The sequence below is a fragment of the Saimiri boliviensis genome, chromosome X (genome assembly GCF_048565385.1).
Source record: "Saimiri boliviensis isolate mSaiBol1 chromosome X, mSaiBol1.pri, whole genome shotgun sequence".
NCBI lineage: Eukaryota > Metazoa > Chordata > Mammalia > Primates > Cebidae > Saimiri > Saimiri boliviensis.
The window spans coordinates 125,088,439-125,107,925 of record NC_133470.1 but is presented as its reverse complement, the minus strand read 5'-3'; the positions used below and the strand labels follow the sequence as shown (position 1 = coordinate 125,107,925).

Genomic DNA, 19,487 nt, shown 5'->3' with positions numbered 1-19,487 from the left:
GAAAAAGAAAAGTACTTGGGGCACAAGTGCCTGCCCAAGGATAATCATGCAAGCCACATGCCAAAATGACCTTCTATAATCTTAAGATCAATTTTACCTAGTAGCTGCTGAAACAAACTGTCGTAATCCTCAGACTAGTTTTACCTATGGCCATCACTTACCAATCAGAGCTTTCCTGCTCCCAAAAATTTTGGTAGTACCATTGAGTTTTCTTTAAAAAACAATATATATCATTTTACATTTCAATAAAACCCCCAACCTTTCTGTGCTCTTTGGACATACCAAGGGCCACCCTGGTCTGTATGCATGCCACAAATTGAAATTCTGTTTTCCCAAATAAAATGTTTCATTTAAAGATTTCTCTCTATATTTTTATTTGATTTTGACACAGCCATGCCCATTTATTAGCTAAAAGGCCATAGGTCTGCCTGAAGCCTTCCCACGTAACTAACCCATAGAGCATTTATTTGCTGAGAGATCACTCCTCGCTTCTTCCTCCCTGACGGAGACAGTGCTGGTATGCTGTAGTGACATCCCATTCTAAAATGTACCTTGTGGGGGTCCAGTTTCCAAATTACCCTCTATTCAACTTGACAAGTATTTATTGAGCACCTACTGTGTGCCTAGCGCTCAGCAAGTTTTTCCAGGGACTGCTGGGGTCTCCAAACAATACAGCCTAATCCTGCCACAGCAGGAACTGAACATTATTACACTGGCTTTGTTCAGAAAGCTGGGCTGGGCCGAGGTTACAGCAGGCCTACTTCATTCAAGTCCCTTGGCTTGGAAATGAGACTAGATTTTCAACAAAAGTGAAGAGTCGAAATCAGCCTAAGGCTTTAATTCAGTGCATATTTTCATTTGAACTTTGGAGTTACTTTGTGTGCATCAGAAGGTACAATTCATTGCTTACCTTCCACAGAAGATTCCTCTTCAGAGAGTCTCAGCATTTCTAAGATGTCGTTAAAGCCATAATCTGTCACTTTTAGTACAAAACGCCCATCTACCACACAGTTTCGAGACTTTAGCCTCCCATGAACAAACTCTCTGTGGTGTAAGTACTTCATGCCCTGTAAATGACAAAACAGGATTTATTTAGCAACTAATTTAACTTTTTATGCCTTTAACACCACTTTCTGAGATTGTTAATGGCATGTACTATTATGATCCAGAACTCAGCTTTTTGCTCTTCTATGCTGACAAAGTAAATATTTGACAACATGAATCCGTTTTCAGATCCTTTTTAGCTCTAAAATTTTATGCTTTGATGAAGAATGACATCTTGTGTGTGCAGAGAATTATGTGTCATTAGGAGATTTATTAACATTCCAGATACAGAATGGATCCATGTACATATAATTGCCAGGAATGGAGATTTTGATTTTCCCCAAAAGGTTTAACCCACTCTCATCCACTATTGGCAAGAATGGAAACTGGGACAAACTTGTGCATGGGCAATTTGGAAATAGCTATCAAAATGTAAACTATGTGTACTCTATGATCCAGGGATTCTACCTTTCCCCCAGAGAAATGCTTGCATGTATACACAAAGGGACAAAAAAAGAATGCTTGTTGTAGCTTTGTTTTTATAATAGTATATAACTGGAAATGCACTAAATATCAATAAGGGACTGGCTAGAGTGTGGCACCTTCACACTAGGGAATATTCTGCAGCACTTAAAGAGAATAAGACAGATCTGCACGTAGCTGACATAGAAACAACTCTAAGCCATAAATTAAGTGAAATATAGTCATTGCAGAACTATGTGATAGCATGTATATTTAAAAAACAAAAATGTCATCTATAATGCGTATAAATACACATGAAATTAATTACAAGGTTGGTTACCAGATTGTTAGCAGTAGTTAACTTTGGGAGGAAGTATGAAGAAAGAGGGTTGAGTAAATGTCATTAAAAATCATTTGATTTTTAAACTTAATATATTATTTTTGTAATTAAAAATAGGCAACCAAAAAGAAGAAAGCTGTCTAGTACTGATCACTTGCTTGGCAGCCTTCCTATGGTGTTCAAATGTGACCAGGACTCTCGTTCAGATGGGTTTAATCATTCTGCATATACATACATTCATATTCTAGTACAATCATTTCAGAACTTTGTTTCCTACAAGTCCTTTTAAGTATCTGGCTCTTTTGCAGTGGTACACCCCTTTGTACTTGGATGCTTTTCACTCTGTGCTCTTGGATAGTCTGCACTCTTCAGTACTTCTAAGCAGAGTCTACAGTGGGCAAGATTTCCCCCATGTTGTCTAACAGTTGCTTTTCGTTCATCATGGCACTGAGAGCCTTGTCATTTAGAAATCCCTTAACTCACTGGGCTTATCTTATAGTGTGAGCAGAAAAAGTACTAGATTAAGAATCAGAAGATTTGGATTTTATTATCAGCCCTGCCACTTAATAGTTGGCTGAGAAATAGTTATTGAGTACCTACTATATGTGCCAGACACTATATAACAACATGTACCTCATTTAGCTTCCCTGAGCCTTTGTAAAAGGAAGCTAATCACACCTATCTTAAAGAGAATTGGAATGAGAGAATGTCTTTCCCTTTCAAGGTCTGTGAAAAAGGAATAGGCTAGCAGAAAAAGGTCAAGACTTTGATCAATAAGCAAGAAGCCCAAAAAGTCATTGAGTATGCAGATCAGCCCTGTAAAAAAATGCATATGTACAGAATTTGCATATCATTCCATGGCATTCATGGGATCCTCAGAAGTTCATCCATGGACTAATCTATGAACCCTACCTTGGCTGTTAGGAGTCTTTGGCTCAGACAATGAAGGTGATGCCTGATAGATCCACTGGTCTTTTGGTTTTCCAGTGGCGCTGAGTTCCATGTATACATCTGTGGTATGTAAAGACCTATCACCTAGTTCTAGACTGAGCCAGCTTTTAAAAGGGTGAAAACTAGGAGGTAGGGCTAAGCAGCACCAAATGATCTGGGAATGAGCACTTTCTCACATCTACAAAGCAGAGAAATTGGATGAAAGAAAGACTGGCTAAAGCCAGAAGCGTGCTCAATGGCAATAGGAAGGAAAGAAAAATCTGGACCTCAAATTGGGGAGAGGACAGGCAAACCTTTTCTGTAATTGTATCATATAACACATATGGACAAAAGGAGTGTGAGGAGGGTGGTCGGGGCAAAATGGGAAGCAAAGTGATATAGTTTAGTTGTGTCCCCACCCAAATCTCAACTTGAATTGTATCTCCCAGAATTCCCATGTGTGTGGGAGGGACCCAGGGGAGGTAATTGAATCATGGGGGGTGGTTCCTCCATGGTATTCTCATGATAGTGAATAAGTCTCACGAGATCGTATGGGATTATCAAAAGTTTCTGCTTTTGCTTCTTCCTTATTTTCTCTTCCCGCTGCCATGTAAGAAGTGCCTTTTGTCTCCCACCATGATTCTGAGAGCTCTACAGCCATGTGGAACTATAAGTCTAATTAAACCTTTTTCTTTTCCCAGTCTTGGGTATGTCTTTATGAGCAGAATGAAAATGGACTAATATAGTAAATTGGTACTGGGAGTTGGGTGTTGCTGCAAAAATACTTGAAAATGTGGAAGCTACTTTGGAACTGGGAAACAGCCAGAGGTTGGAATAGTTTGGAGGGCTCAGAAAAAGACAGGAAAACATGGGAAAGTTTGGAACCTCCTAGAAACTTGTTGAATGGTTTTGACCAAAATGCTGATAATGCTATGGACAATAAGGTCCAGGCTGAGGTAGTCTCAGATGGAGATGAGGAAGTTGGGAACTGGAGCAAAGGTGACTCTTGCTATGTTTTAGCAAAGAAACTGGTGGCATTTGGCTCCTGCCCTAAAGATTTGTGAAACTTTGAACTTGAGAGAGATGATTTAGGGTATCAGGCAGGAGAAATTTCTAAGCAGCAAAGCATTCAAAAAGTGATTTTGATGCTGTTAAATGTATTCTGTTTTAAAAGGGAAACAGAGCTTAAAAGTTAGAAAATTTGCAGCCTGACAATGCAGTAGAAAAGAAAAATCTACTTTTTCAGGAGAAATTCAAGCTGGCTGCAGAAATTTGCATACATAGCAAGGAGTTTAATGTTAATCTCCAAGACCATGGGTAATATGTCTCCAGGCCATGTCAGAGACCTTCTTAACAGCCCTTTCCATCACAGACTTGAAGGCCCAGGAGGAAAAAGTGATTTCATGGGCCAGACTCAGTGTCCCTGTGTTGTGTGCAGCCTAGGGACTTGGTGCCCTGTGCCCCAGCTGCTCTAGCCACAGCTAAAAGGAGCCATCATAAGGCTTGGGGTTTGGCTTTAGAGGGTGGAATCCCCAAATATTGGCAGCTTCCATGTGGTGTTGAGCCTGAGGGTGCACAGAAGTCAGTAACTGAGGTTTGGGAACCTCCACCTAGATTTCAGAAGATGTATGAACCTTTGCTAGGGCACTGTGGAAGAAAAATGGGAGGTCAGAGCCTCCACACAGAGTCCCTGCTGGGGCACTACCTAGAGGAGCTGTGAGAAGAGAGTCACCATCCTCCAGATCCCTGAATGGTAGACCTACCGACAGCTTGCATTGGGCACCTGGAAAAGCCATAGACAAAATGCCAGCCTGTGAAGGTAGCCAGGAGGGAGGCTGTAGCCTGCAAAGTCATAGGGGCAGAGCTGCCCAAGACCACAGGAACCCACCTCTTGCATCAGTGTGACCTGGATGTGAGATCTGGAGTCAAATGAGATCATTTTGGAGCTTTAAAATTTGACTTCCCCAGTGGATTTCAGACTTGCATGGGCCCTGTAACTCCTTTGTATTGGCTGATTTCTCCAATTTAGAACAGCTGTATTTACCCAATACCTGTACCCCCATTGTATCTAGGAAGTAACTAGCTTGCTTTTGATTTTGCAGGCTCATAGGCAGAAAGGACTCGCTTTGTCTCAGATGAGACTTTGGACTATGGGCTTTTGGGTTAATGCTGCAGACTTTGAGGGACTGTTGGGAAGGCATGATTGGTTTTGAAATGTGAGGATATGAGATTTGGAGGGTTCAGGGTGGAATTATGTGATTTGGCTGTGTCCCCACCCAAATCTCAACTTGAATTGTATCTCCCAGAATTTGCATGTGCTGTGGGAGGGACCCAGGGAGAGGTAATTGAATCATGGGGAGCTGGCCTTTCTGTGCTATTTTCATGATAGTTAATAAGTCTCACGAAGTCTGGTGGGTTTGTCAGGGGTTTCCACTTTTGCTTCTTCCTCATTTTCTCTTGCCACTACCATGTAAGAAGTGCCTTTCACCTCCTGCCATGATTCTGAGGCCTCCCCAGCCATGTGGAACCGTAAGTCCAATTAAACCTCGTTTTCATCTCAGTCTCAGGTATGTCTTTATCAGCAGCGTGAAAACAGACTAATACAGAAAGTAAGGAGTGAAATGATCACAATGATCTGAGGAATATAAAATATCCCAAAATATTAAAGTTCTAATCTACAGAGAAAATCCAAGATTTCCTCAGTCTTCCCATTAACCTTGATGAGATCCAGCAGGAGTGATGATTTAAACATCCAGTCAAGTTTCACATCTTGATTTGTCAGTATGTCTTCTAGGCTCCCTCGGGAACAGAATTCTGTCACAATGGCAAACATCCCCGAATCATAGAAGAAACCCAATAAAGGGTTAATATTCTCATGACGCAAGTCCTTCATCTGGAAATAGGAGGGAAAAATAAGAATGCTCAAAATCAAGGATCTCTGTTTCTCACTAAGATGCTAGAGAAATATGAATGAATTAAACCAAAAATAAGCAGAAAGGAGGAAATAATAACAATAAGGGCAGAGATCATTTAGAAAAACAGACAAAATGTAGAGAAAATTAACAAAATTGAAATGTTTTTCTTTAAAAAAAGTAATAAAATTAATAAATCTCTAAGAAGACTGATCAAGAAAAAAGTAAAAAGTATTAATATCTAGAATGAAAAATCTAGTATCACTACAGATCATACAGATATCAGTAAGATGAAAAAGGAATTTATAAAAACTTTATGCTAATAAAGTCAATAACAAATTTGACATTTCTTGAAAAACACAACTTATTAAACTTACCACAATATGAAATAATAATCCTAGTAGCCCTATATTTAGCAAAGAAATTGAATTTGTTTTCAAAAACATCCCACAAAGAAAATCCAAAGACCAAATGATTTTATTGATGAAATTTATTAAAAATTTAAATAATAAATAATATCAGTATTACACAAAATCTTTTAGAAAAAGAGAAAGACTTCCAAACTTGTTTTGTGAAGCCAAACATAACCCTGACTGACTTTAAAAGTACAGACTAATTCTTCTTAAAAACACAGATGCAAAAATTCTTTTAAAAAATTAGCAAATATCATGCATTTCTCCCAGTGCCTGATGTAGGTGACAGGGGAAATGGAGACAGCAAACCACCAAGGCATGTGTGTACCTATGCAACAATCCTGCAATATCTGCACATGCATCCCAGAACTTAAAGTACGATAAAAAATAAAAATTAGCAAATATCATCTAGCAATATATTAAAAAGATAACATATGATGACCAAGTGGAATTCACCTTGGGAATATCAAGATGTGTTTAATACTTCTTTTAAAAACTATGTGAATTATTTGTTAATAAGTTTAATAAATCTCTAAGTTAACAGAATAAAAGAGCAAAATCATAGAATAATTGCATTAGGTAGCAATATAAATATAAAACCTATTTATGATTAATAAATCATAAAAACTCAGAAATGTGAAAACCTTCAGGTAACATCAAACTTAAAAATAAAACATTGATTTCTTTTCCTCTAAGGCCAGGAACAAGGAAAAGATGTCTGCTCTCACTGTTTCTATTCAACATGTATAATAGCATCAAAACTTTGATAAGAAAAAATAAAGATAACTTAAATAAATGGTGACATATACCATATTAGTGGACTGGAAGACTCGGTATTGTTAGGATGTCCATTTTACCTAAATGTCTCTATAAATTCATTGGAATCCCCATCAAAAATTACAGAAAGCCTTGTGGAAGTAACAAGCTGACTTCAAAATTTACTTAAAATTTAAATGACTTACAGTGTCCAAAACAATCTTGAAAAAAAAAGTTGGAGGCTTACACCACTTGACTTTAAGATGTACTCTATAGTTATGATAACCAAGGGAGTGTGATATTGGCATTATGATTACACCAGTGAGTGAACGAGACAGAACACAGATTCCAAAACTCCATGCACACATATTTATTCAGTTAATTTTTCACCAAGTTACAACACTAATTGAATGGAAAGCTTTTTAAAGACAATTGTTACTGGAACCCTGGGTATCTGTATGCAAAAATGAACCTTGATCATTGTCTCAGTCGGTACATGAAAAGTAATTCAAAATGAATCATGGGCCTAGACCCAGAAGCTTGAACTAGACAAGGATTTCTCAGACAGGCCACCAAAAAAAAAAAAAAAAAGGAGAAAGGAAAGAAAGACAAAAGAAAGAAGAAAGAAAGAAAGAAGAAAGGAAGGAGGGGAGGAAAGGAAGAAGGAGAAAAAAAGAGAAACAAGAAGAGAAAGAGGGAGGACAAAGGAAGAGAGGGGGGAAACTGAGGAGGGTTGGAGGGAGAAATAAAATGATAAATTGGACAATTAGACTTCCTTGAAACAAAATGTTGCTCAACAGAAGACATCATAGACAAGTCACAAATTGATAAAAATAATTACAAAATAAATAGTTCAGCAAAGACTATCCAGGATATATAAAGGGTGTCTATAATTAAAAAAAAAAATTCCCAATGTTTAAGAATGGGCAAAAATATGAACAGACTCTTCACACAAGAAGATATACAAGTGAACTGTAAACACATTAAAAGGGTGCTCAGCAACTTAGTCATCAGGAAAATGCAAATTAAATTATAAGTTGCCATTTCAAGCACACTATAAAGGCAAATATCAGACAAATGTTGCTAAAATTTAGAGCAACTGGAACATTTCCAATGGGAATGTAAAATGTCTTAACTGATTTGGAGAACAGTTTGGATGTTTCATATAAAGTTACACATAAAACTACTCTATTTTATGTGTATTTTATGACCTGGTTCTATTCTTATGTATCTACTCAAGAGAAGTGAAAATATATGTTCACAAAAGACATATGTAAAAATCCTTATAGTTTTCTATGAAAAGATGGCCAACACTACTAATTAATAGAGAAATGCAGATCAAAACCTCTTAGAGATATCACCTTAAACATATTATGATGGCTACAGGAAATAAGTGTTGTCAAAGATATGGAGAAATTGGAACACTTGTGCACTGTTGGTGGGATTGTAAAATGGTGCAACTGCTATAGAAAACAGTATGGAAGTATATAGAAAATATTAAAAATGGAACCATGATATTAGCCAGCCATCTAACTTCAGTTATATATACAAAAGAATTAATAGCAGAGTATCAAAGAGGTATTTCTATACCCATGTTCCTAGCAGCACTATTCACGTTAGCCAAGAGGTGGATGTAACCCAAACATTTATCAATGAACAAATGGATAACGTACAATGGACTATTAGCCTTAAAAATGAAGGAAATCCTGTCACATGCTACAACATGAATGAACCTGAGCACGTTGGGATCATACAGAACTAGAGTTTTGCAAGTGTGTCTGGCCAAAAAGACAGAAATATTAATAAAAATGTGTTCAAATGATAGATTATAGGATCTGAATTGGATAGTAAAGTAAACAAAACAGAGACTTGTGAGTTTGGAGAAAGCAGAGGTCAGTAGACTGGAAGACCTGATATAGTCAAATATGGGCATGGTTGGGATAAAAGGAGGTTGAATTCAGAGAGTGTGATGAATTTATAATTTTGAAGGTGAAGCATTTTTAGTAGCAGTTATAGATGATGGAAAAGCACAAGGTATTAATATAATGGTAGCAATATTTGGCCAAACTAGAACGGAAGAGAAGATTATTAAGATGATATGGCAAAGAATGAAATAGTCAAAATACATAGTTGTCCGCAGTCCATTGTTGTCCAATTGATGTCACCAACATAACATCAGGTCTTGGAGTAGAGAGGAGGGCCATGATCCATATCTCAAAATATTCAGTAAATTAGGGGTTGTGAATAGGGAGAATAGATGGAAGTAATAGGAGATGCAGAAGATGCTAAAACAGAGTGGCATTTGCCTCAAAAGCTTGTGAGTGTGTATTTAAAAAAGGGAAGAGAATCATTGTTTGGGAAATGTCATCAGTAAGCAAGGGGTACAATTTCACCACATGATCATGATCCTTAGATACTGAGGCATAATAACAACCACCACTGGAGAAGAAATGGCTCCAGAGAAGATAATATTCTCAATAGAGGCTCTAGAATGGCCTCCTTTTTTTTTTTCCCCCCACAAAGTAAATACTTTGTTTCACAGCAACTGCAATTTCTTCCTCTTCACATTTTTTAAAGAAAGAGAATCTCTAACAACTGAGAATTTTCCAAAAAGAACTACAGGATACTTTCCATTTGCCTTTAAAGGAGTACAGGGAATATGCCAATCTGTTCCACATTATGGGGAAGAACACGAGACTAAGAGATACAGCCTAATTTTCATGCACATGCTTTTGCAGAAGTTGTGATCTTAAAAGATGTTCAAAATTATCAGTTCTGTGGCCTTCTGACTCTGGCTATTTGTTTTTGAAGGACATCCATCCCATTATGCACTGCTCCTTTCTGTATCTGGCTCACGAGGATCTACTTTCCATCTGGATCCTGGTACCCAACCGTAATGTTTTAAGGTCATAAATACACATAAGTAGTCAAGGCAGTGCTGGACTCAGTGATAATATGATCAGATCCACTTTCAGCTTCATAAAAGCCTTCAACTAAAAAGCATTAGAACACTTCTACATGGCAAATTCTAGAAAATCCTGGCTTTCTCTCTAAATTTGAGTTACACTCTGTACCTGACGTCATCACACAAGTCAGCAAAGGGAACACATAAATAGATGTCATGAGGATAATGGGAGGGCAATTTTTCACTGTCGGAGAAGAAAATTACAAATATGGAAAAGTTAAAAAAAAAAAAAAAAGAATTAACCCTGTGTCACTGGATTAGAATTAGAGAGTTTAGTATGAATTTATATCACTATAAATCAGGCGTCCCCAAACTTTTTACACAGGGGGCCAGTTCACTGTCCCTCAGACCGTTGGAGGGCCGCCACATACTGTGCTCCTCTCACTGATCACCAATGAAAGAGGTGCCCCTTCCTGAAGTGCGGCGGGGGTGCGGATAAATGGCCTCAGGGGGCCGCATGCGGCCCACGGGGCCGTAGTTTGGGGACGCCTGGTAAATGAATGAATGAATGAGGAAGAGAAGATTCTTTCTTACAATAAAATCTCAACTAGTAAATGTACAAAGAATGATGGAATACGACATTTATCAATGCATGCCAAAATTATTGGGTAAAACTTTGATGAAGAACAGGATATTTACATAGATTCAAAGTATCTCTCCCAAAATTATATATTAATTAAAATGAGATAAAAACAGTAACTCTCCAGTAGAGGAACTTGGCAGACACTACCTAAATTAAGTAGTCAAGTTAACATAACCAATAGTGGGATGATCAATATCATCCTGATAAAGTGCCTCCTCATAAAGTGCACTGAAAAAGACACCTAACTTCTGTAGTAATCTGGCTGAAGATGCATAGTTTAAATGAATCTTGAGGGACACAGGCAAACTGAGATTGAGGAACAGTTCATCAAATAATTGATCTGAATTCTTCAAAAATATCAAGATGAAGAAAAACAAAGAAAGTCTGAGAAATTATTACAGATTAAGAGGAACTAAAGAGATATCACAGCAACTAAATGTGTGAGTCTGGATTGGAAACTGGCCTGGGGGAATATAAACTGTATCATACAAGACCATTAGTAAAATTAGAATATGGGAAGTAGTTTAGATAATAGTATTGTAGCAACGTTACATTTTCTGATTTCGATCATTATACTGTAGCATTTTTAGGAAATACACACTGATGTATTTAGAGGTAAAAGGGCACAGGGTCTACAACTTACTCTCAAATGGCTTAGAAAAATAATGTAGATAAATAATAGATAATAAAAAACAACCAGGCAAAATGTAAAGAATTGCTGAATCTTTGAATTATTCTTGAAGCTTTTCTGTAGGTTTGACATTATGTCAAAATTAAAAGCTATCCAAAAAAGGATGTCATTAATACAGTCTACCTTGGGTCAATACCTATCTTATTATTTTCATACTTTTAGTGTATCAGCTGTCCCAGGTTTGGCCTATTTTGGCTCCATAATTTGGATCTAGACTTCTGTTCAGCATCTGGATTACCAAACCAGTGTAGAATTGTCTATTTTAGTTCTGACCTTGATCCCCCTTCTGGACTCATGTCTCATTATCTTACCTTCATCTCCAGGCATTACAATCACATGTAAGAAAAATACCAAATCATGACATCTCATCCTGACCTCTAGGGCATGTCCTATCTTCCACAGGCCACACATCTTTCATTTCCTTTGTTTTCTCACTTGTTCAGTGCTTGCCTCATTCAGATTTGTTGGAATGATTTGAAATTGCCTGCTCCACAAAAGTAGAGCAATTTATAATTGTCTTTTAAAACCCCACTTTCAAGAGTCTGAAGGAACCCAAGACAGCATTCATAAGTCTTGTATGGACTCAGTTCAAGGAGGAGCCAATATTTTACAATGATTTAGGAAGGAACATCAATATCCCTGCCTTACCTACAGGCTGCTTTCCTAAGCAAATCACTCAAGGACTCCTTGAACATAATTAGTGGGATTAGAAAAAAAAAACAAAATGCTTTTTAAATAGAAATTACAAGGTGACTTGAAAATTAAGATTTGGAATGATTATGGGATATTTACTTGATAATAATCATAATAGCTACCACTTGATAAAGAAGCTGTGCACCAGGAAATGTGCAAAATGGTTTACATGTATTGTCTCTTTAAATCTTCATCCAACCTGGAGGATAGACATGAATATAACCCTTTTACAAATAAGGAAACTAAGGCTGAGGAAATTTATATGACTTGCCCAAGTTAATACCGCTCTTAAGTGGTAGAACTGAGATTTGAGTGCTTCACGTCTCTTTGACTCCAGAGCACATATCTTTGCCATTGCATGATATGATCATACCAAGCCAGTAACAACCCTGCGGTTGCCCTGCACTGATTTGTTAAGGTGTCTTCCTAAACAGCTCTGATGTTAGTTACTCTGGAGAACAGATTGATTTTAGTGGGAATTTACATAAATGAAGGTTTCTCATACCATTTCGAACACATCACTTGCACTTGATTTGATGGACTTAACGTCTCCAAAGTCTCCAGAGGGGAGCTTTTTCAGCCACACCCAATCACCCTAGAAAGAAAAAAAGAAAATGAGTAGTGATGAAACTTAGTTGCCAGCAGTTTTAAAACAATGTCCCTTCCACATAAAGGGTTTATAGCTATACCACCAATCCAAATAGACATTTTCCTTCTCTCCCACCCTCCACCTCACAGACATTCTGCATTCTGAACTGAAATGAGGTCATGCACAGAAGTTAAATTTTTAAATTACAGTTACTCAAGACAGGGAAACAATTGCAAGTATGTAGACTCCAGAAAAGGAATGATACCACTCTTTACAAAGCCTCTTAACTAACTGCAGAAAGTGCTAGGTCATTTCACTTTTTCATAGCTAAGTGATGTAGCACCAGGTTCTCCGCGATTAATGGTGTTGGTCAGTGGTTGCAATTCCCACTGCCTTGAGGCGTCTGTGAAGGGAAATGTAGGGTGGGAGATGTAGTGCAGCAAATGTTTCCTGCATTTACCTTGATCCATTTTTCTCTTGTGAGACAGGCCATTTGTGTGTGTGTATGGAGGAGGGGGTTGTCTTACGCTTTAGTCATAAACCAATTGGCTTAAATCTAGATTAAACTTTTTTTTATTTGAACGCTCAATGTACTACCATAGTAATGTGAGTAATCTAGAGTCTTCCAAAAGTATATTTCTGACTTATTAAGTTAAAAACTGCTATTTTAAGGCTTTTGTCATGTTAAAAAAACAATTATTTTATTGTTTCACTTCATCACCAGCGCCTGATAGTTTTCTTCTATGTGCATAGCCTTAAGGATTCATCAGTCATCAAGCCCTATTTAGTTTCTGTCCAACCCAAATTTTTTTAAAAACAATACAAATATAGATTCTTTTTTCTCCATAATAGTAATAATGCCTTACATTTGCACAGTGCTCTCTACTCTTCAAAGTGCTTTCACATCCATTACCTATAGCCTGGAGATTCCATTTCAGGCTGCACCAACTTGTCATCAAGTAGAGATAATAAAGCAGAGAGCTCTGTGCAGTCAAATTCCAAAAATAAGAGAGTGTAACCACTCTCTTATTAAAGAATATTTCCAGCTATGGCACTGCATCTGGAAATCTGCCAGAGGCAAAGGCTAATGGAAGCTGCAGGCTTCTGAGTTACTTGCCAATACTTTGTATTAGCATTTACTAGCCAAGGAGCTCAAAGCCCTTTAACTAGGAAATGGTCCTCAGAGACCTTCAGCAGCTGAAAAAAAATACTTCACTGGCGAGCCTCAGTGCCCAGAGAGTTCAGAAGGGTAGTCCTGGATCAGTGCCTGCCTGCAGCAGAATGGTCAAAGCATTTGATCCAGTAAATCTCCAAGTGTGGTCCCTGGACCAGCTGCATTAGCATCACCTGGAAACTGGTTAGAAAGGCCAATTCTCAAGTCCCACCCAGCACTTAGAAAATCAGAAATCATAGGATGAGGTCCAGCAATCTCTTTTTAACAAGTCCTCCATGTGACTCTAATACATGTGAAAGTTTGTGACCCACCATCCGAGCCTTTGCCTTTTCCTCACATTTGTGGTACTCTCCTCATACTCTCTTCACTTACTTCTCAGTTTCTTTCATCAAAATCTGCTCTCAGTCAGGGAAGCCTTCCCCGCACCTTGCAGCTATGTTACTGGGCCCATGGTCATTGCTGGCCACTATGGCACCTTTGTGCTGGTTTCAAGGGGTATTTTCTCTCAAATTTGAAAAACCTTAACTTTGCAAGTATATTACCACACAGGCTGTGGCAGCCCTGTGATGTTAGGCAGCACACCCTGGCTGTATACATACACGTACCATACTCTGATTTATGGACACATCCCCCAGACACCAGGGAGCACATTCTACTAGCAGCATGGATGCTCTGCATATCACCAAACTATCTTCCCAGTGAAGCCTCTTTGTCAGTTTTGGAGTCAGGCTTTAGGAGTGGGAGTGAGAATTCGAAATTGGGCCTCTGAGAATATTAGGCAGGAGAGAAAAGCAACCTGAAGAAAGTTCTGGAGCACAGTCGAGATAGCACATACATACCCAGCTACACATGGGTTTAACAGTGATCATATACGTGCATAGCTGGGAGTGCCACTATAGATGCAGATATGAGAAGGCTCTTCCACCACCTCATTCCAGAACTAGGTTGGGAAGCCAGAATCTCTGTGCCCACTTTGGTACCACTCACACATCAGTTGGTATATGTCTGCAATGTGAATATTGCCCTCTTAGATGTAGTTCCCTTTTGCAGTACACAAACTGAACATCAGAACTTGCAGTCCTGGTGCCTGGTAACTGATACCTCCTTCGTAGAGCCAACCCTATTGCAAATGCGGGCTAGCCTTCTGTCTGGCTTATTAACTGCCACGAGCAGCTAAGCAGAGCTTTTTCCTGCCAAATCAACAAATATGAGAGGTAAAAAGGGTCATAGGTATCACTAACCTAAGCCATTCATATTTTGATAAAGAATCTGAAGACTTAAGAGATTAAGTGACTTTCCCAAGGTTAGAAAACTAGGTAGTAACAGAGCCACAAACTGATCCAACGTCTTCCATCTCCCACTTTGCTGCTCTTTCCTCTTGTTGGGCTTTCTTTGGTTTGGGAGATTTGTGTGTGTTTGTTTTAAGATTTAAATAATTCTCACAAACTTTGTAAGCAAATTTTTATTGAGTCTGTGTGCATTCTACTTCATGGATAATGAGAAAAAGGGAGAAAATGGGCAAGTTTTATCTTCACCACACATGCACTATTTGTTTTGCTTTTTTCTTTTAAGAGAGAATGATAAAATACTTCACTCATCACTCACTTTTTAATTAAGAGCAAGAAACATCAAACGCTATTCACTAAACTTTTTAGAAGTAATTTAAAGTCCATCAGTGTTAAACTAAAGCCATAGTGTATTAACTAAGGGGAGAGAGCACTAGATTCTAGACCTGGCTCTGCTTCAAACTCAAGGGTGGCCTTAGACAAGCCGCTTAATCTGCCTGAGCCTCAGTTTCCTCACTGACAAAGCTGGACTTATTAGATGACTTCTTAGGACTTACTAGATGATTTCTGGACTTACTAGATTATTTTTTTTAGCTCTGATGATCTGCACTTCTGTGATTAAAAAGAAAATATGGTTGACGAAAGAGGGGGAGAGCTCTAAGGGACATAGAAAGTAAGAAAATAGAAAAAAATGCTCTAGGAAAGAGAGATGAATGGAGAGAGAGAAAGATAAGACAAAGAGGAAAACATAGGGAGAAGCAAAGAGGAAGAAGGAGTCAGAAAATGAAGAGGGAAGATGAGTTCAATTGGTTCTCTCTGAATGTGTCAGGGTTACACTTCCGCCCACCACACCCCATCTCACCCAGACTATAGCTATTAGAGCAGATCATGACACGTCGCCACTGCATCTGCCATTCACAGTTATTTCGGCCTGGAAGCCAGCTCATCTGGATTTCCTTTCACATTTCAAAGGTTATCTGTGAAATAAGGGCTGGTTTTCCCATACAGTTTCAGAGGTTATGCATCTGTGTGTACAATAAAAATGTGAATTTGTGTAAATGTAGTACAATGTGATGGCATGTCCTAGGGAAACCTGTCTTTTGCTATTAGGTATCTGCTACTCCAGGCACATTATCTGGAAATTTCCGGTCTTCCATTGATAATTTTTATGAAAATTTGATTTATTTTAAACAGAAACTAGACAATGAGTCTTCTTTAAAACATTCTTAATAGAAGACTGTTTCAGAGGACACACAACATCTTTGTTTCATCTGCTAATTTGATTGGCTTGTGTTTCCTCCTAGAGTCCACTTTAACCTCTTTAATCAGTCCTGTTTAGTCAGGCCAGTTTTCTAGCCTCGGCTGCCTTTCTTCACACCCTGCCATCAGCCTAATATTGACTTCACCTTGTAGGTATTATTCTCATAACACCCTCCTTTTGTAAAAATAAAGGCCCCATTTGGCCTACACCATTTAGAAATACTCAAGATCTGACTAACAATAGTCATTCTGGGAACTAACTCACCTCTCTGCCTCCTTCCAAAATGAGAAAATATCTGACAGACTCTTAAAGGCCAGATACATATGGATGTTTATTTTTTTCCTTTTCTCAATTTTACACTATAACCTCACCAAATAAAAATACCACAATTTAACACATACATTATTCCATAGAATCAGAGAATGATAGCATATTCAGCCAGAAAAGGCCTTAGAGATCTGTTAGACCAGCAATTCTCAATCCAGGCTGCACATATCAGAAAACATTTAAAAAATACCAATACCTGGCCCTACCTCATGCCAACTGAATCAGAATTGCTGTGAGTAGCGCCTGGGAGCAGTGATTTCTTAAACTTCCCAAGGAGATTCCAATAAGCAAGCAAGATTGAGAACTTAGTTCAACCCTTCATTTTACAGATGAAAACCAAGATTATTGAGATTTACTTCAGAATCCCAGAGGTATCAATATATTTCTAAAGCCATCAGCTCATTCCATTTGACATTCAAAAGCCATCTGACTACCCTATCTTAGGTCTTTGAGAGAGTAGAACTGACAATTCCCCAATACCTCCAGTTTACATTTGAAAAAGATCTCCTCTTTGATTGAATTAAGTCCAAGGCAAGATATAGAGACTTCCTGCCACTAATTTAAGTCAAAGCCCTCATGTAGACTGAACAAACATATGCCATGCCAAAGTTGGTGTTGAAGGCCTGTAGTCCATTTGTGCTGCTATAACAGAGTACCTATGACTGGGTAATTTATAAAGAGAGGAATATATTTTCCACAGTTCTGGAGGCTGGAATGTCCAATATCAAGGTACCAGCAGGTATTGTTGTCTGGAAAGGTCTGCTCTCTGCTTTCAGGATGATGCCTTGTTGCTGCATCCTCCCAAGAGTAGGAACACTATGTCTTCACATGACAGAATACAGCATAGCAAGCTAGCTGAAGACTGTATGAAGCCTCTTTTATAAGAGCCTTAATATCATTCACAAAGGAGAAGCCTTTGTGGCCTAATTACCTCTTAAGGTCCTCACATCTTAATATCATCACATCAATCTGTGAAATCAAAGAAATCATGTGTTAAATACAATGGTGAAATATGCACAAGATACACGTTTCTTTTCCAAAAGTGAGAAACAGGCAAAAAGAAAGAGGTAACAGGTCCAAAGTAAGTCCAAAATCCAACAAAACAAACAACATTAAGTAAGTCTGAAGAATAATCTTTGACTCCATGTTCCAACTCCCGAACACACGGGGGTAGGGGTGGGGGTGGGGACCCCTACAGCCCAAATGGATTCCACTTTCATGGCTTAACTGGGTGCAACCCATGCCACAGCTCTCACAGATTGGAGTCAGTATGACTGCAGCTCTCCCAGACTGGCATTGCATTCTGGTGGCTTTACAGGTCTGGGGTGTCAAGGGTGGCCATGGCCCAAAGCCCCACTGAGCATTATGCTAGTGGGGGATTTTTGTGGTGGCCCTGACTCCACAGTTTTCCTGAGTGTTGTCTTAGTAAGGACTCTTTGTGGTGGCCCAGACCCACAGTTTCACTGGGTATTGTTCCAGTGTGGATTCTCTACAGTGGCCCTGCCCCTGTGCCAAGTCTCTGCCTGGGTCCTGAGGCTATCCAAGACATCCTTTGAAATCTAAATGGACGTAGCCATGCCTCCATACCACTTGCACTCTGAGAGCCTGCAAAGTTGGCACCACGTGTTTGCTACCAAGATTTATGGCTTGCATCTTCCAGAGCAGTAGGCCAAGCCACACCTTGGCCAACCTGAGCCACAACTGGGAATACCAAAGAGCCCTGCACTGAAATATGGGAAGCAGAGATTTGAGTCAGCTCCAGAAGGCAAGCCATGGGATCTCACAGGTGACCTGGACTGCATCAGTGTCCTGGGCCTCTCCTTTGAAACCAGTTCAACCCTCAAGGCCCTGGCACTCTGGGCCTGTAATGGGCATGACAGCCTTGAAGATCTCCAAAATGCCTTTGGGGTCATTCTCCCATTCTCCCATCGTCTTGATGAATAGCATCTGGCTTCCTTCTATCCATACAAACTTGCTTATCAAACGATTTTTTTTTTTTTGTCACACTCTTGGTTTTCTCTCCTAAACATGCTTTTTCTTTCTTCACATGGCCAGGCTGAGAATTTTACAAATCTATACGTTCTGTTTCCCTTGTTTTTTAAAATAAATTCTATCTTTAAGCCATTTCTCACATTTTTCATCTTACCATAAGCAGTTAAGAAAAGCCATGCAGCACCCTGAATGCTTTGCTGCTCAGAGATTTCTTCCACCAAAAATCCTCATTCATTGCTCACAAATTCTACCTTTCACAGAGTCCTAGAACATGGACATAATTCAGCCAAGTTCTTTGCCAATTTATAACAGGAATGGCTTCTTTTCCAACTTTGTTCCTCATTTCCATCTAAGACTTCCTCAAAATGTACATATTTTTATCAGTGTGGTCGTTCTGTTCACAACCACTTAAGTAATTTCTAAGAAGAACCAAGCTTTCCATACAGTTTATCTCTTCCTCCAAATCCTCACCAGAATTGCCCTTAACACTTCATTCACAGAAATCAAGACTTTTTCCAGCATTCCCTTCAAAAGTGTTCCAGCCTCTACCCATTACCCAATTCCAAAGCCAATTCCACAGTTTTAGGTATTTTTTGTAACAACCCACTGCTCTGGTACCAATTTCTGTCTTAGTCTGCTAGTATTGGGTAATTTATAAAGAACAGAACATTATTTCTTACAGTTCTGAAGGATGGGATGTCCAAAATCAAGGCACCAACAGGTTTGGTTGTCTAGTGAGGGCTGCTCTCTGCTACCAAGAATGTTGCCTTGCTGCTGCACCCTCCAGAAGGGAGGAATGCTGTGTCCTCCCAGGGCAGAACGTGGAAGGACAAATTAGCCAAACACTGCGTGAAACCTCTTTTATAAGGGCCTTAATTCCATTGATGAAAGAGGAGCCTTCATAGCCTAATCACCCTCTAAAGGCCCCATCTCTTTAAACCATGACCTTGACCATTAAGTTTCAACACCTGAATTTTGAGAGGGACACATTCAAACCATAGCAAGGTTCCTTGTTAATTATTTAGTTAATGGAGGAGAGTATTCACTTGAAAAATCCAATGTGGACAAC

General features: G+C 38.9%; 1 protein-coding gene across 1 annotated transcript in view; it reads right to left on the bottom strand.

Annotated features, from left to right (window-relative positions):
• GUCY2F (guanylate cyclase 2F, retinal) overlaps positions 1 to 19,487 on the bottom strand; it is a 97,439-nt gene that overhangs the window by 38,415 nt on the left and 39,537 nt on the right. Inside the window, exons 8-10 of the mRNA XM_003935862.2 lie at positions 12,295 to 12,384; positions 5,493 to 5,669; positions 911 to 1,067 (exon numbers count right to left, since the gene is read on the bottom strand). Of these exons, the coding sequence (XP_003935911.1) occupies positions 911 to 1,067; positions 5,493 to 5,669; positions 12,295 to 12,384 (424 nt within the window). The remainder of the gene's footprint in view (positions 1 to 910; positions 1,068 to 5,492; positions 5,670 to 12,294; positions 12,385 to 19,487) is intronic.